We start from the raw sequence: 17,316 nt of genomic DNA, 5'->3' as shown, positions 1-17,316 counted from the left end.
TCCTTTTATGAAGTCTTACGCCGATGGTTTACCTACGATGACATCCCGACACCCAAATTACCTATTGTTCAAAATAATAGGGTTCTAGATTAGACATTGTGTGTACCATTGTTCAATTTGTCTCTATTGATATAGGAGAGGTCAAAGTGTTTCATGATAGGTCAACATTGCTCGGAGCCCTAGGTACAACATGAGTTGCGATTGGCCCTTCGATCGACTAGGTTCAATGTACTTCTTGTAGTCGCGAGAACGGTGCATGCAACATGATATGCTCCTCTTCTTGGGCGTGGCGTTTGGTCGTAAGGCAAAGAGATGTTGCCTTGCGAGATTCTCGCGAGAAAGACGTTGGAGGGTGGTTCAAATAATTTTGCTGAGTTATCATTGTTGAATAAGTTGGTAGGCATGCCCTTGAGAGTCGATTATGGGGCACTGTACGACTTGTTGTAGATATTAAGACTTTTCTAGACATATTATCAAAATGAGTTTTGATCCCCGTAATAAATCATTTTTTGTATATTGTCCAATTTTGAATTATTGTCAGCATAAAAGACTCAACTATCTACCAATATAAGACAAGTGATGAGTCCCTAGTGTGGAAGGAAATTAGAGAGACTTAGCAAGATCTTATGTCGGGGATTCAATAGAATAACAAAGTTTTGGACCAATAGATGACAAATTTATAAATTTATTTTGGAGGAAGGTACTGTATATCTCGTTCCACTTAACCTATTTAAGTATTAACATAAATATTAAAATGAGAAATTTAAGATACACATACTTTTCATAGTCAACCATTTAACCCTTAATACAAACATATGCGACTAATGAAATGAATTAATCACTGCTATCGGCGGCGTTCAATAGTAATACCCATATTTTTCCTAAACTAGACAAATATAATATACGTTCTGCAATAACGTAGCTGACAGCGGGTTCTATTATCTGTAAAAGCCACTGTCAATGCGTGCGCGGGTTCTGAAACCCTAAGCGCACTGCGCACCCTCCTCCTCCTCCTCCTCCCTCGGCGCATTGCACTGCACTGTATCTCAATTCAATTCGCTTCATCAATCTCTTTCAATGGGAAGCAGTTTTTTCTCTCCGCCGGCGAAGCGTTCCATGCTCGGAATATCCGACCCGGACCCGTATTCCCCAAACGGGTCATCCAAGCGCGCGAGGTCCTCCAACCACCCTCCGTCAATCCCCACACCCTCCGGCCACGTCGCCTTCCGCATCCTCTGTCACTCCTCCCGCATCGGCGGCGTTATCGGAAAGTCTGGCGCAGTCATAAAAAACCTCCAGCAATCCACCGGTGCTAAGATCCGAGTCGAGGATGCTCCGGCAGAGTCGCCTGATCGAGTCATTATGGTCATCGCCGACGCTGCCTTGACTGGCAGGTGCCATATCGGCGGGGAGGAGATTGAGTTCTCCAAGGCGCAGGAAGCGTTGGTTAAGGTGTTTGATAGGATCCTTGAAGTGGCGGAGGAGATGGGAGGTATTGAAATTGGGGACAGGGCGGTGTCTTGCCGGCTGGTGGCGGATGCGGCACAAGCTGGTTCTGTCATTGGGAAGGGAGGGACAGTGGTGGAGAAAATCAAGAAGGATACTGGATGCAAAATTAGGGTTTCCGGGGACAATATGCCGGCTTGCACCTCCTCTTCCGACGAAGTGATTGAGGTATCATGACTACTATAGCGAGCATAGTGCTAGTTTCTAGTCTAGTAGTGTTCTTGTTCAAGTTCAGTGTTGAGAATTTCATGTGTACACATGGTTTGTCAGTTTTATGTGTTGCCATTTGTTTTACTGATTTTGTAGAATACTATTTAGCAGTAGTCTATAGAATCTGTGATGATAGAAAACTTCCAAGTAAACTATTGAAGGTGATAATATCCTAGAAAACTTTCTAAGTATTAGAGGGTGAATTCTGGAGGTAGTGGGTGACAGTTTGTTGGATCATCATTTTATTGCTTATCATGGACACTTCATTTTTAATGAGCAGTCCACGTACCGTATATTTATTGGGTATGGGTGCGTCTGGGGTATGTACACGTGTTGTAAAAGTATATTTTAGAAAAAATAGGTACCTAATTTGGGCACGATTGGGGCTCATGAGTAAGTCTTTGGTGATTTGGTCCAGCTTAGGTGTCATTTGTCTCTTGCCCAATTAGACCCATTTAGCAAGTATCTTTTTTCTTCTTTAATATTCTTAATTTGATCCTTTTTTGAAGTTTGTTAATGTCTTATACTGTAATTGTTTCACAACAATTTATAACCATTTTACTCCTTTTATATTTTATGTTGTGGTAAACATTGTTGTTGAAGTCATGTGCTGACTCATAGGATCGTGTGATGCTATGAGTTTTCCCATGCAGTTTGATCCCAGTCCCACCAGAAGTTGCAATCTGGTCTGCTTGTGCAGGATCTCGGAGCCGACCCATGAAATCAAAGGAACAGTGTGTTGGAATGAGTTCAAAGCCCGCATACAACATTGGCCAGGTCACTGCCCTGGTTGAAAAGAACTTTTCCCTGTTGTTTGATGAGTTCAATCCCTCATTGTTCCCTCACCCAATCCTTGATGGACCCTCAGTCATCCTTTACCATCATCCTTTGAGACCCATCTGGCTTAGCCTGCCTCTAATGCTCTCCTCCATAAGTGTATAAAGAGCCTTTAAGAGATTTTTTTTTTGTAATTTTGTATTCTGTTTGGCATTTCTAAAACTTTTATGAGAAGCAAACAAGGCTTATATAAATGCACTAATATCTGTGTGCTCTATTATTTTGTATGGTACATGGTTGTGATTAGTTGGTATGTATTGAACAAAATTGAGCAAATGAGTCATTGTGGACAAAGTATGCAACAAATGTTCAGACAATATGCATGTTTAACCCTTGTTTAAGGCAGCGTTCTTGTGATTGTTTGACCCATCGTTCATAAATTTCTCATAATGGAGAATTGTGGACCAGTAATCTCAAGACTTCTCTTACCTTACTGAAAAGAGATAGGTCGGCATTCTCCTTATATGTTGGATTTCGGATTGTAATTTTTTTTTTTTTACTTTCCTTTTGATGATACCTTTGTGTTCCGATTCTTTATTGTTTAATTAGAACTTGGTGAGAGCCTGGTTGCTAGCAGTATAATGTCTTAACTGGGCTAGGGAGGTGTCTTACAGGAACCTTTCACTGCGACTTCCTTGGATGCATATAAACCTGGATTTAAATTCATGGGATATGATTAGTAACATTTTCCAACTTACCAATCAAAGAACATGTGAATAGATGAATGGTTTTTAGTTTATTTATGCTGTGTGAAATTTCTTTGTATATGCTGAGAAAACATCTTTTGATTTGTGGTAGATAGAAGGCAGCGTGTCATCCGTAAAGAAGGCACTTATTGCAGTCTCTCGCCGCCTTCAAGATTGTAGTGCTGCTGATAGAACAAAGATGGTGGGAAGCAAACCTTATGAAGTGTTTCAGCATGAGACTTTACCTGCAGTTCCACGTGAGACATTTACTGATCGTCATATGGATCATCTTCTGCAGAGAAGCTCTGCACTATCCAGTAGCTCAAACAGCTATGCTGCTGGAGTTCATTCATTGCCAGCTGAAGTTAATAGAGTTTCACCCCGGGAATCAAAAGCACTTCAGCAGGAAGTCACCTTCAAAATTATATGTTCAAATGATAGAGTTGGAGGTGTTATTGGAAAGGGTGGCAGTATTGTTAGAGCTCTTCAGAGCGAAACAGGGGCCACTATAAGTATTGGTCCTGCAGTTGCTGACTGTGATGATCGATTAATTTCTATTACCGCTTCAGAGGTTGGTCCTATAAGATCTTTCTGTTTTTACTTTGTCTTTTTGTATCTCTATATTATTACTGTTTCTATCAACTTATTTTGGTGGCGGCTTCATTTTTTACAGAATCCTGAATCAAGATATTCCCCAGCACAAAAGGCTGTTGTGCTTGTTTTCTCCAGGTCTGTCGAGGCTGCTATTGAGAAGGGGATAGATTCTGGATTAAATAAAGGGTCATCTGTTACAGCACGACTTGTAGTCCCATCGAATCAAGTTGGTTGTTTGTTAGGAAAAGGTGGAGTAATAGTGTCAGAAATGCGGAGGGCAACAGGAGCTAGCATAAGAATAATTGGGGCTGATCAGGTTCCAAAATGTGCATCAGATAATGATCAAGTGGTACAGGTTGGAGATGATCCTCTGCTTCTTTTATTTTATTGTACAATTAAACATGCTGAAAATGCTTTATTTTTCCATGAATGTGATTCCGTGTATCTAGCTACTCTCTTGTTTTTAGGATAAATTATTCAGAAATGCAAATCATATTTCTGCCTCTCTTTTTTTCATGGACGTTTTAAGTTTGGTTTTAAAGCTGGAGCTGCTTTTCCTTAATAGGACTTTATTATAACTTACTCATTACCTCTTTCTTGATGCATATATTGCCTACAACTGCTGTTTGGGTTTTAATTTTGGTGGAATGAGCTGTTAATTTTTCCATTCATGGGTTTGTTCTATCTAGAAATCTGTGATTGTCACACGTCAAAGATGTCTTGGATCATCTTTTTGGTGATACCATATTAGTTGAGCAACTGCTGTGACATTCAACTGCTGCTCTTTGGCAGTAATATTTAAATTGCAGATATGGATGCTGTTCAAGATCATATTAGTAACTTAGAACCTAAGGTTGATATTTTAATGGTTTCTTAATGTATCTTTGCATATACTCAGCCACCTGTATATATCAGTTTTCTTTTTTCTGGTATGGCCGCACGGGATACCCTAATCTCCCCCTTTATGTGCTGATTTCTTTCTAATTCTGATAAACTTCCTATATTAAAGAAGAGACCCCTCTGATCTGATTTTGAATTGACAAGAGATCAATCTTGTTCACAGAGCATTTCTATGTTGGCCACAAATCCTAGTATATATAGTTCACTCTACTTGTTTGTCATCTTGATAATCCTTGTGGTGATGTTTAGGTATTTTTTTAGTAACTTGTATATATTTCCTATTTTTTTACTCAGATATCAGGAGAGTTTTCGAATGTGCAAGATGCATTATATAATGCAACTGGTAGACTAAGAGATAATCTTTTGGGCAGCACACAGGGTAGTGCTGCAACAAGGAGCCTTTCCTCTGTTCGAGCTGATACCAGTCCTTACGGGAGACTTAGGGACAGTGCTGGAACAAGGAACCTTTCCTCTGTTCGAGCTGATACCAGTCCTTATGAGAAACTGAGGGATATTGCTCCTATTGGAGGCCAACCAGCTATTGGCATTTCTCATGGTCTTAGCAGACATACTTTTCCTCAAGACATTGATCATGTTGCTCTTACCAGAAATTTAGACCGTCCTTCACATACTTTTCCTCAAGAAATTGATCATCTTGCTCTTACTAGAAATTTAGACCGTCCTTCTTCACGTACTTTTCCTCAAGACATTGATCATCTTGCTCTTTCTAGAAATTTAGACCGTCCTTCTTCACATACTTTTCCTCAAGACATTGATCATCTTGCTTTTACTAGAAATTTAGACCGCCCTCCTTCACATACTTTTCCTCAAGATATTGATCATCTTGCTCGTCCTAGAAATTTAGATCATCCTCCTTCACATACTTTTTCTCAAGACATTGATCATCTTGCTCGATCTAGAAATTTAGATCATCCTCCTTCACATACTTTCCCTCAAGACATTGATCATCGTGCTCGTACTAGACATTTAGATCGTTCTTCTTCACCAGGGCTATGGACACCACCGGTATCTCTCTCTCTCTCTCTCTCTCTCTCTCTCTCTCTCTCTCTCTCTCTGTTTGTGTGTGTGTGTGTGTTGGTTGGATTTTCCTTCATGAATTTGTTGTGATTATAATATTATTATTATTATTATTAAATTTGATTGCAGGCAGTTGCTGGGATAAATTCAAGAGGCATTAATGAAGCTAGTTGGGGATTGACATCTCGAAGAGGCGGCTTAGAACTTGTCAGGTTGTTGAAGTGAAGAACAATCTAGACTTTTTTTTTTTTCACAAATTGCAAATCTATACTTTGAGAAGAAACAAACTATTTTGGTATCGCAAGTTCTAATATTTTTACAATATTAAGAGTCATTTATGGTGTTAAACAATGGATGTGGATGTCCTGCATAAAACAAAATTGCTTCTTTGGCCCGTGATTTTATCTTGCAATATTTTCTTAGACGTTCAGAAGTTCAGCTACACTATTGGAACCCTATGTGCGTGTTTATTTTAAAAGCCTCTTCTGTAACACTATGTTCCTGCTGTTTTGAAACTTGACAATATTACAATTTCGAGATATTGTACCATGCATTGTTCTCTCTAAGGTGGAAAACCTAATACTGTACTTGACTGCCGTCTTAATTCAATATTGCTTTTCTTGGTTCATTGCGTATTTGCTCTTATTTTAAGTCTTTGCATTGGAGTGACCTTACAGCCGACTACATCATTGATTTATGAGAGTGGTGGAATAGTCTGTTGTACATATAAAATTTGATACGAAAACTGCCGATTTCTTATTTTCTTTTTTCGGTCTGCAGTGGAAGCAAATCTGCTATTGTGACTAATACAACTGTAGAAATTGTGGTACCTGAGGATACTATTGATTCTGTGTATGGGGAAAATGGTAGCAATCTGGCTCGGCTTAGACAGGTACACCAATTTGGATAAGTTTACATATATACTTATATTTGTGTAGTTGTTCACCAGCTTACCATTTTATACTTTGCATTTGTGGTTGCCAATTTGATTTCAGATTGTTTATACTCTGTTCGCTTCAAATTACACATCTCTTTCTTCAACCTGTTTGTTATTTTTGAAAACCAATAAAGTATGAATTATTTTCTTTATATTTTCAAAGTTATGCAAATTTTTGTTGTTTCGATGATGTCAATATGATTATGAGAGCATTATTTCGATGGTAAATATTGAGTATTTTTATAAAGGATTAGGCCAATGAGGCTCTTCAATACCTTTTATTAATCGTTGTACTGTCCACCTTAAGCAAGCATATTACTTAAAATGCAGGGAGTATTTTGTCTCGTGCTTTTTCATTTTTATCTGGATCTCTGGTTGTTATTGTGAAGGATGGATCTACTTGAATCATGTACAAAGATATCGCTAAGCCTCTTATTTCCCCTCATTTTTTGAACTTAATTTATTACTGTCCTTATCAGATTTCAGGTGCTAAAGTTGTTGTCCATCAACCTCATCCTGGATCAAGTGAGAGGATTATTGTCATATCCGGTTCACCTGATGAAACCCAAGCGGCACAGAGCCTTCTCCAATCATTTATTCTTAGTGGATCATGACATATCCCTTTTTTTTGACATAGGTTTTATGTTTTGTTTGTTGATTGTATTGTCTTCTGTTCTCCTCCCCCCTCCTTAATCATGTAACATCTGGCCTTGTAAAATTTCCTACCAGTCATCATTGTTAAATTGATTCAGCTCAGTCAACTTCTTCAGTGTATTTAATTAATTTAGCATCAATGGCTTGGTTCTTTTGGTGAATACTTAACAGTAAATTAAATAACAAGATTTTGCTTTTCTTGTTTTCCCGGTGCCTTTACAAGATCCTTCCGGGTTAGCATTGGTACTAGCAAGTGTCTTGATTCAACTTTTTTAGTCTTGTTTAATTCAGATGATTTAAAAGAAATCCTTCAAATATTCCTCATTTTGTTGTTCATAACCATAACGAGTATATGAAGAATCACATGAATTTTTTTTTTATTTTTTTTTTTTGCATATGGTAATCATGCACTATGTTTCAAAATAAGAGTAAATTGTTTTGTTCAGCTGCCTAATTAAAATACTGTCGAGCAGCAACACTCTGTCCACAAAATAATGTATAAACACGTAAACATGAAGCAATTTTTTGTTTAGCTGATTCTTTTACAAACCGGATTCTACGTAGCCACTTTGATCAAGCTCAATGCATTATGTGTATATAAGCCTAGAGAAATTTATTTTTTGAGACCTCATGTTAATCTTACTGGTTCCATTCTAGTTATAGTTATGTTCACTCTGGATTGGAGAGACGTATTTGTTTACAACAAAATGAGGTGTTTTAAACTAATTAAAATAAAACACGAGAGACATCTTTCATGTGATGGGGGGCCTATTTTAGAAAATATTGTCACAGTAAGATCAGAAATTTATATTGCAGGACGATTTTTTTACTCTTATGCTTGAACTATCTTTATTAACATTTAGGCTAAAAAGCACTTTTAGTCCCTCATGTTTTAAGTTTGTGCAAATTCTGCCCCAACTCTATTTTTTGTCAATGTTTCTATCCCTCATGTTTTCAAACAGTGCACCGTCTACCCCTCCGTCAGTCAGACGTTAAAAAACTAACGGAATTAACTGATTTGATTTTTTTTAAAATATTTTTTGGACCTACCACGTGGAAATTACAAGTGAAATTGGAAAAATATGGCATGAGAGATTCAAACTCAAGACCAGTAAGTAGCAAAACATGCATTTAACCAGTCAGGAACCTCTCTTGAGAAAACCTGACTGACGGAGGGGTAGACGATGCACTGTTTGAAAACATGAGGGTAGAAACGTCGACAAAAATATAGCAGGGGCAAAATTTGCACAAACTTGAAATATCAGGGGCCAAAAATGCTTTTTAGCCCAACATTTAAATAAAAAACACCAAGTGGTTTGGTGTTGTGGTCCAATACTTGAGATAATTAGAATAATAAAATAATAATAGCATCAACTCACTAATAAATAAATAAATAAAATCCAATATTTATATTTCTTCCAGAAATGTTCTCATGAGTTTATGGTTATGGACAGATTGTTAACAAAAATGTTTTACAAGTCTAATTTGCTCTCTTTTTAAATTATTTAAAAGGAAAAAGTTGGATGTCCTACATTTGAATCTCCAATGTTTTAACAGGCCAACCACCACCATCTCAGCAAGTCTAAGGAAGGTTAGCTAACATGAACAAAGCTCTAACGCTGTTGGCCACAAAGGCTTGTAGTCATTTTGTATAAAAGGCCTTCCAATAGTCCCTGACTTACACACCCAATCTCAAACCAAAATTCCTCTGCAAATCAATTAATATCATTAATCACAAGGCAAAGTGTATTGAATTGTCATGGCCTCCAACAAGTCCTTCATGATCTTGTCCTTCTTTTTCATTGCAATTTGCTTCTCAGGCATGAACATTGGCCTAGCAGCTCGCCATCTTCTGCAGCAGACAACTCCTCCTGTTACACCAACTCTGCCAAAACCAACAATGCCAACTCTGCCTCCATTCCCAACATTGCCTACTCAGGGAGCCAATCTTCCACCTTTGCCTACAATGACAATCCCATCTCTTCCTACAAATATTCCAACTCTCCCAAAGTCCACTCTGCCACCACTTCCTGCAGTCACTTCACTTCCAACAATCCTCACCACCATCCCAAAGTTCACTCTGCCACCACTTCCTGCTACCACTTCATTGCCAAACTTTCCCACAATCCCAACCACTATGCCTTCCATCCCTTTCTTCTCACCACCACCTTCCACAACCAGCCCCTGAATTAATTCATGAAGCTACTCTGTTTCAGTTGGAGAAGCACTCATCTTTGGGGTTCAGTTCGGGATTTATTTGATTGTTTAGCTCATCTGCTTTTTATGTTGTTTACTGTTAGCATCATACGTTGTTATTTATAGTCGTTTTTACCTCCATGGCATGGGAATATTGTATCTTTCTTCATTATCATGTATGGTTTGAGACCTATTTATTGTTATACAACACAGATTACTTTATCCATAATGAAAATGTTTTATCCTTCATAAATATATGCAGAACAAATACCAAATCTAAAGCTCACTGGAGCACAAATCCAATCCTGACCAGTTTATACAAGATAAACAGCATTAACAGCCCCTCCCCCCCCCCCCCCCCCCCCGAAGCATGAAACTCCTTAGGAAAGCCTAAGACTGGATGTGGCAACGATAGAAGAACGCATGTGATTTAAGATAGTCAAATTATATTATATAATGACCACGAAATCAAGAATATGAATGCCTGAGATGAACACCATTCCTAAGTCCACATTCTGGCATAATAGCTTATTTATTTTCCAAATTTCAGTGTGATGCTTTAACTAGTGCAATGCAAGAAAGACATGCAAATCATATGGTTTGGTACCCCCAATTACTCAGAAACGACGGAGCAACAGCAGGCCCAAAAGCACCACTAATTGTGAATAATCAGAACAATGACATTAAAGTTAAAATGCATAAACGGAAGAAAGTGAAAACCAAGCAAACCATAGCAATTTCTCAAGGTGCAAGACTAACAATAATCATTGCAACTGATAGATTCTTCAAGAACCACATGCACAAGCAGCATATCATAAAATCTACATCCTAATATAGAGGACAAGGTGATATCAAACTCTCAGCGTAGACCTCTGGCTCGTCGAGGATCTTTGGTAGCATCCAAACTCGGCTGTTTTGAATATCAAAAATCTTAAACACCATATCACATATATATTCATAGTTACAAACAACTAAATTCGAGAATGAAGGCAATAATACTTCATCATCATCCTCCGATATATAAAGCGGCGGGTTACGGCCAAGATCATGAGAAATGCTGAACAATTTAGTCCAAGACTCTTCATTTCCATGCTCCTTCATGACCCAAATATCACAAAACATGTCATTTTCAGAAAAAACACACAAGCAATCTCTCAACACACCTAAAATGAATCCATCCTCAAGTTCAGCAGGAAGACAAAGTTGATGACAGGACTCCTTCCCCAAATCAAAAGAAACAATAACATACCACATAGCATTCGCAAATGTTATCCAGTTAATTGTTCCACTCACGAATTTTCCCGAGTTATCTTCTGGTAAACCAGGAAACTCCTCCTCTATCCTTCTCCAATAATCTGTACCCACAGTATGAACCATAATTTCAGATTCTAGCTCATTTTCCTCGAAAAAAACTGCAACCACCTTGTAAGTTTCGGTGAGATGATCGTAACCAAACCCAAATGAATGCACTATATCATCACCCTCTAGGTGTGTTTCTTCCAATGGTGGCGAGGCGATTCTATAAATGTCCTGATGGAAGGGTTCCATAGGAGAAAGGTGTCTGCGAAGCAGAGGCTGATACAGATGATGCCGTCGCAAGAACCAACAATCCAATCAAAACGGTCCAGCGGCGGCGGGGTCACACTCACGGCGTTGGAAGCGGAGGAGGGGAGTGGGTAAGACTTGAGGAGGAGGTTGTTAGGTGAAAGTTTGTTGAATTTTACAAGGAGGTTGTGGCGGTTGAACTCGCGAAATTAGCGAATTCCAGGACTTGTGGACGCAGCGGAATCGCATGAGAGACTTCACTGGAAGCTTGCACAGGATGCTTTCCTCAATGTCCATTTCTGATTAATTTTCCCTACTCCTCCTACGTCAATATTTTCACTTTAACCTTTGATTTACGCACAATATATATAATAATGTGTTTAAAGTTGTGTGTCATTCCCCATGCATGTACTTTTAATATCCAAGCTTGGAAAATGTGTGACTGGCTGCACTCCAACTCCCAATCCAGTGTAAGCTTAATGAGAAATAACAACAGAAAGGTTTCTTTTATGATGAGATGCTTCCTCCTCTTTAAATTTAAAAGACAATATTGGTGTTTATTTTGTTTGGAATTTCAAACTGAAGTGTTCATTGGAGTGAACTGTTTAAATGTTTTTTAAATAGACAAAATCGAATGTTTGTAGTATATGTTTTCAATGTCGGATTACCAAACACATAACTAAAAATATACTTTTCTCTCTTGTATAAGAAAGTTGGATATCCTGCATTTGAATCTCCAATATATGTTTTGCTAGCCAACCCCACCAACATGACATACTAGTTCATCAACTTACAAAGCTGTATAATTAAGGAAGAATTAGGTAAGCTAACATGAAGAAACCTCAAACAGTATTAGCCACAAAGGCCTTGGCTACCGCAATTAATTTTCTATAAAAAGCCTTCCACTAGTCCTTGGAACATACACACAATCTCAAACAATAAAATCCTCTGCAGAATATCATTCATCACAAGGCAAACTCATATCTTGCCATGGCCTCCTACTACAAGTCCATCATGTTGGCTTTCTTTTTCATTGCTATTTCCTTGTCAAGCATGGACATTGGCCTAGCAGCTCGCCATCTTCTGCAGACAAGTCCAACTCTGCCAAAACCAGCATTGCCAACTCTGCCTCCAATTCCAACATTCCCTACTCAGGGAAATCTTCCACCATTGCCAACTACAATCCCATCTCTTCCTACAATTCCCACTAATATTCCAACTCTTCCAAAGTTCACTCTGCCGCCACTTCCTGCAGTCACTTCACTCCCAAATTTTCCCACAATCCCAACCACTATGCCCTCCATCCCTTTCTTCTCTCCACCACCTTCCACAACCACCCCCTGAATTCATTAATGAAGCTACTCTGCTTCAGTTGGAGAAGCACTTATCTTTGGGCTTCAGTTCTGGACTTCACTGATTGATTAGCTTATCTGCTTTTTATGTTGTTTACCGATAATATCATACGTTGTTATTTATTGTCGTTTTCCTCCCTTCATTCTTGTATGCATGGCGTGGCAATATTGTATTTTTCTTCATTACTTCATGGATGTACACGGTGACCTATTGTTATACAATACACTTTATAGATTATATTAAAAATATTTTATCCTTCATAAATATACGCACGCACGTTGCTAGCTTCTAAGTTATACAAATTGCTAAGCTACAAATCGAGTTATCTTACCTTCACACATTGCATACAAAGTACAATGTTTAGATTAGATAACGTGTAGTACAGTACTCATAAATTGCTCTAAAACTATACCCTATTATGCACAGTTCTAGCTCTCGATTAATTTTTTTTTTGTCTCAAATAAATTAATCTATATACATAAGAAATACAACATTTGCAGTGATTGGAATTTCGTTCGGACAAGGAGCTATGAGGGTCTTGGCCGATTGCTTTGCAGTGCAATATGGCAGTACTTGAAATCTGAATTTTCCTTTTGGAGTTATAACTAAAAAGTTTTTAACTGTCGTATTTACTATTTAGTAGTAACATAATTTGTGACATTGAGGCAATCTCACGAGAGGAATAAAAAATGGTACTTAATGGGATGGTCTTTCTACTCTTGCAGCAGCGACCAGAAACCAAAACAGCTTTGTAGTAATATGCCAAACCCAAACATTATTTATTGCTTTCGGATAGAGACTTCATATTCTGCTAAATCTATTATATCATCCAGGGTCTCGAAGTTTCATGCAGACCTACACATCTATTTTGCTTATAAAGGCTTTGTTACTTCACTGATTTTATACTGAAATTTCCACGTGGTAAAACATGTTTTGTTCTGGGGTTTCACCAACTAGGAGTCAAGTGTAAATTTGCTTCCTAAAAAATGTGCGAATACCTAATCAGATGACGCCGTAGCCAGAGTTCATACATCACCATATGAAACGCATCTAGTCTGACTGGAGGTGTATTCCAGTTGAAATGCTTCTGGACCTGAGTCACATAAACAGAAAATTATAAGAAATATACATGAAAAATTGAAGTTATCTGTCTAACAGCAATATTCTATGCATAGTTTTTGCAAACTTGGAGCATATTGCTGTCAGCAAAATATGCTAAGGTGATGTGAGATGTAAAATAAATGTATGCGGTGATACTATACTGGCTGCACTATGAGATATTACAGATATGATGATAGAATCATCGAAAGAATGCTTTATTTCTTTGTATAATTTGTTGTCCTTTTAAATTTACAAACACAAAACAAGCACTAAGTAGTAAGTACATAAATGTCATGAAATAATTAAGTCAGTATGATCAAAGCTTTTAGAAGTAGATCAAAGCTTCCAACTTGTCATGCTAGGATGAGTTACACAGTAAGATCCTCACAGATAACACAAAACCTACATTTAACATTTAGAAGTTCAGAAACTGAAATTTAGTACTTTTGATGTATAGTACCTTCACCAAGTTCTGATTCAATGCCACGAATTGTTTCTCAGGTATGCTTCTGAGAATGTCTTTGAGCTTATAAACGTCAGTTTCCTTCAGTATAACAGAGAATTTACTCCAATCCAGGATATCATTAAAAGGCAAGTCATAATAGTTTGACATTATAACTGCAGAAAGATGGACAAGAACTTCTGTTAAGAGACTGCATTTAAAGACAAGCTAGGGAGTCTGTGAACAGCTTATTTTTTAATGGATGGCAACAAATAGCACATCTTTTATATGTATTTAACAAAAAGTTTAGAGGTAAGCTACATAATTTGGACTAGTTGTATATAACAACTTTTTCCATTATGAATGGCGCAAATGCCTGAATCCAAAATTCAGAAACTAATAACTTAACCCTCATTTTTACTTAATACGTATCTGTAAGAGATGCATAAATATATACAGGTTACCAACATGAATCAGTAACTGGTGAGGTGCACTTTGAAGGGATCTCTTGACCTTGGCCATTTTCTTTTCTTTTAGTTAAATTTTCTAAAAACTTTCTTCTCCCTCGTAGTGGATAAGCCACCCATCTCAGGTTTGTGCAGAAAATGAAATTTGATAGAAGAAATTGTCCATGTCTTTTTTTTCTGAAGAGCAAAAATGGGAGTTAGACTAAGTACCCGTTTGGATGTAAACCATACTTATTGGAGCTTATTTAATGCATTTTCTAGTAGATCTCTAAGGTGGTTAGTTACTTGGAGCTTTATCCTATTACAAAATGTGCAAGTATGTTACTCAATGGTAAAATCCGTTGGGCTACTCCCTATTGGAGACTGTTTGCAATAGCCACAAAAGTTCTCTGGATGCAGAAAAACTTATGCAGCTTGCAAAAGAGCTACAAAAGAAAATGATAGAAGTAGGGGTAACAAATTAACTAAACTATGGAAAAGGAAAGCATAAATTTTAAGAGAACAGAACAGAACATAAGAAATTGAGGTTTTCAACATGCTGATATGGTTTACCTGGAACACATCCGTAATGGATTGAGTCTGCGATACGGCTGCTACCCACAGGCCCATGCGGGCACAGACAAAACTTGGATTTATAAAGTTTCTCCATATATACAACAGACCCGGTTGCTCGAAGGTCGACCCTGTTGTTCTGGATGTCCAGTTCAGTATCATTGTCCCATATAGCTGCAAGTTTAACTTTCAATTTGGAATCAGAACGACCAGCCCAGAAAGCAAGTGTATTCCTGCAATATTTTCACTGACATTAATTAAAACTTCTGTTTAAGATAGGTGAAAGAAGTATAGCATTTGTAGAGAAATAAATTAAGACAAATGTAGAGCTACCTGTTCTTCATGTCATTCCCTCCCCCTCGAGTGTGAAAAAATGGCAGCTGCACTTGTGGGAGGGCAACATCCTTATGTGGAATATAGTCATCGTCATAACTCGATGAACAAACCACTCGAATCGAATTCTTCACCAGATGCGGAACTCCTTCAGTAGCCTTGACACCAATGTCGTGGCAAGTCACAAAAAAGTGATCAGCTCCCAATGTTCTGTTCCAATAAGGGTACTTGAATCTTAGGCTCTCCACATAAGCCTGGACTTCCTCAATCATAGCCGTGTAATTCAACCCCTGCATCAAAAGCAATCCGGGAGCCATGTTAAACTGATATTGTGGTTATGTCGTGGAATTACACACAAATGCAGATTGATACTGTCAAAATTGTGGTTGTGATACCATTGCAGCGCGACCACTCAAAAACCCTCAATGTTGTGGTCTTAATTACGGTTACCGCAATTTAAAAAACTTCTAGGAAATTTCACTTCTATCATGACCATAACACTAGAATATCATACATACACACGCGAAAGCGAATTCAAGATCAAGAATCTATTGCTAATATGTGAAGAAGAATCATCAGCTATATATGCAGTATAGGAAGAATTAGCTAGTGCTACACTTTGATTTCAACGCTTGAATTTAACACTGAACAGATAAAATCGATACCACTAGAGAATCAATGACATCAAATCTAACATAATGCTACGCACTTAAAACCTAATGATTGTTAAATTTACTGCAATTGAAGACCTATTCAATTAATGCTGAATTATCAGGTGATTGAGAAGTGCAAGAAGGAAATTAGGTCATACTTTGCCTCGCATTTTGTGGCAAGAAAGAGGAATGAAGAAGAGGTGAGCGAGATGAGGATCGAGGGTGAGGAATCGACTCTCTCTGATGTTCTTGAAGAAGTATCCTTCACTTGCGTACTTGCCGGTGAGTTTCCTCGGCGAGTGGAAATAGGTATCAGGATCTCCGTCAGGGTACACGAACACCTTGAACTCCTCCTCCATCTTCTGGTAATCACGTCGGAAAGCCTCCGCGGAGTGAAACACATCCGAAGAAGAATCGAGGTGTGATCTGCGCGGTGCGTCGAAATCGAGCTTCAAAGAAACGAAATCGAACGAATTAGAGCGAGAAATTGGCGAGAGGAAAAGAAATTGAGGTCACTGACTCGCTCACTCACCGGTGGGTAGGAGAGAAGGTTTACGGTGAAGATGAACTGCGTGAGGAGGTAGACGACGCAGACGAGTATGCATAGCGCGGGGATGAAGAAAGAGCAGCGAGGGTGGTTGAGAAGCGTGGATATTCCCGGAAAATTTGGGCGGGAAAATAAGTTTTCTCGGGAAAGTGCCATCTTGAGGCGGGAAAATGCTCTTCTTTCTTTCCTGGAAAATCGTTGTAACTGCCTATTCCTGGCCATGCCCTTGAGTAATATGAAAGTGAGATGAGACAAGTTAGCTATGGACAAACAAGTGAGCGCCAAATGAATGAATCATGAACTCACATTATAACATACATCAAATCATGTGTCAACTTCTAGGTCTTACTAGAGTTTTAGTTAGCTATGGACTATTTCGGGTGTAAAATCTCAAAAAAAAAAAAACATAGTAATTATATGTCGATTTTCTCCGTTTTAGCCTTCGGGTTAAGTGGGTACGAGTTCTACGGTTAAATCGGGTGAACTGGCATGGGTTGGACTTGGGTTGATAATTTTTTAGATAATAACATTTAAAAAAGCGAAAGAAATCCCATAAAATGTTTGACTAGAGTGAGGAAGGATGAATTCTCCTTTTCGAAGATGGGTCCCAAAGGCGATTGTGACAACTTGCTTCTCAAACATGATGATAGCTTTTAAAGATGACCTTTGGCAACAAGCGTAAATAAGAGGCAACATGCAACACCATGATCCAAAACGAGGTTCTGGTCGCCAACATTGTCATCGTACATGACATTGGTGTTGAAG

The 17,316-nt window shown here is 38.3% G+C and overlaps 5 protein-coding genes across 5 annotated transcripts; 3 read left to right on the top strand and 2 right to left on the bottom strand.

Annotated features, from left to right (window-relative positions):
- Positions 1–919: 919 nt before the first annotated feature.
- Positions 920–7,567, top strand: LOC130722676 (KH domain-containing protein HEN4-like). Its single transcript, XM_057573488.1, has 7 exons — positions 920–1,674; positions 3,352–3,810; positions 3,913–4,188; positions 5,028–5,759; positions 5,901–5,983; positions 6,552–6,663; positions 7,188–7,567. Exons 1-7 carry the CDS (start codon positions 1,078–1,080, stop codon positions 7,320–7,322), a joined length of 2,394 nt encoding a protein of 797 aa, XP_057429471.1. The 5' UTR covers positions 920–1,077; the 3' UTR covers positions 7,323–7,567.
- Positions 7,568–9,033: 1,466 nt separating this feature from the next.
- On the top strand, positions 9,034–9,793 carry LOC130724131 (protein PELPK2-like). The gene has a single exon (XM_057575304.1). The coding sequence runs from the start codon at positions 9,122–9,124 to the stop codon at positions 9,548–9,550; it is 429 nt and encodes a 142-aa protein (XP_057431287.1). The 5' UTR covers positions 9,034–9,121; the 3' UTR covers positions 9,551–9,793.
- Positions 9,794–10,057: 264 nt separating this feature from the next.
- Positions 10,058–11,253, bottom strand: LOC130724130 (F-box/kelch-repeat protein At3g06240-like). The gene has a single exon (XM_057575303.1). The coding sequence runs from the start codon at positions 11,104–11,106 to the stop codon at positions 10,387–10,389; it is 720 nt and encodes a 239-aa protein (XP_057431286.1). The 5' UTR covers positions 11,107–11,253; the 3' UTR covers positions 10,058–10,386.
- A 762-nt stretch (positions 11,254–12,015) lies between these two features.
- LOC130724132 (uncharacterized) lies at positions 12,016–12,720 on the top strand. Its single transcript, XM_057575305.1, has one exon. It carries the CDS (start codon positions 12,094–12,096, stop codon positions 12,445–12,447), a length of 354 nt encoding a protein of 117 aa, XP_057431288.1. The 5' UTR covers positions 12,016–12,093; the 3' UTR covers positions 12,448–12,720.
- A 91-nt stretch (positions 12,721–12,811) lies between these two features.
- Positions 12,812–17,180, bottom strand: LOC130724129 (probable glycosyltransferase At5g03795). Its single transcript, XM_057575302.1, has 6 exons — positions 16,537–17,180; positions 16,163–16,453; positions 15,352–15,641; positions 15,019–15,251; positions 14,018–14,175; positions 12,812–13,549 (listed from the first exon to the last, which is right to left on the bottom strand). Exons 1-6 carry the CDS (start codon positions 16,771–16,773, stop codon positions 13,436–13,438), a joined length of 1,323 nt encoding a protein of 440 aa, XP_057431285.1. The 5' UTR covers positions 16,774–17,180; the 3' UTR covers positions 12,812–13,435.
- Positions 17,181–17,316: the final 136 nt, after the last annotated feature.

This window comes from Lotus japonicus, chromosome 6 (genome assembly GCF_012489685.1).
Source record: "Lotus japonicus ecotype B-129 chromosome 6, LjGifu_v1.2".
NCBI classification, from domain to species: domain Eukaryota; kingdom Viridiplantae; phylum Streptophyta; class Magnoliopsida; order Fabales; family Fabaceae; genus Lotus; species Lotus japonicus.
The sequence above is the reverse complement of the archived record's forward strand: the minus strand, read 5'-3'. Positions and strand labels throughout refer to the sequence as shown.

Excerpts from the sequence above, each read along its gene's own strand:
- LOC130722676 (XM_057573488.1), top strand. The coding sequence starts at position 1,078 with ATGGGAAGCAGTTTTTTCTCTCCGCCGGCGAAGCGTTCCATGCTCGGA. Across the intron at positions 3,811-3,912 it reads TTTCTATTACCGCTTCAGAG|AATCCTGAATCAAGATATTC; the intron begins GTTGGTCCTATA and ends CATTTTTTACAG. Across the intron at positions 4,189-5,027 it reads ATAATGATCAAGTGGTACAG|ATATCAGGAGAGTTTTCGAA; the intron begins GTTGGAGATGAT and ends TTTTTTACTCAG.
- LOC130724131 (XM_057575304.1), top strand. The coding sequence starts at position 9,122 with ATGGCCTCCAACAAGTCCTTCATGATCTTGTCCTTCTTTTTCATTGCA.
- LOC130724130 (XM_057575303.1), bottom strand. The coding sequence starts at position 11,106 with ATGGAACCCTTCCATCAGGACATTTATAGAATCGCCTCGCCACCATTG.
- LOC130724132 (XM_057575305.1), top strand. The coding sequence starts at position 12,094 with ATGGCCTCCTACTACAAGTCCATCATGTTGGCTTTCTTTTTCATTGCT.
- LOC130724129 (XM_057575302.1), bottom strand. The coding sequence starts at position 16,773 with ATGGCCAGGAATAGGCAGTTACAACGATTTTCCAGGAAAGAAAGAAGA. Across the intron at positions 15,252-15,351 it reads GGGAATGACATGAAGAACAG|GAATACACTTGCTTTCTGGG; the intron begins GTAGCTCTACAT and ends AAAATATTGCAG. Across the intron at positions 13,550-14,017 it reads TGAATCAGAACTTGGTGAAG|GTCCAGAAGCATTTCAACTG; the intron begins GTACTATACATC and ends TATGTGACTCAG.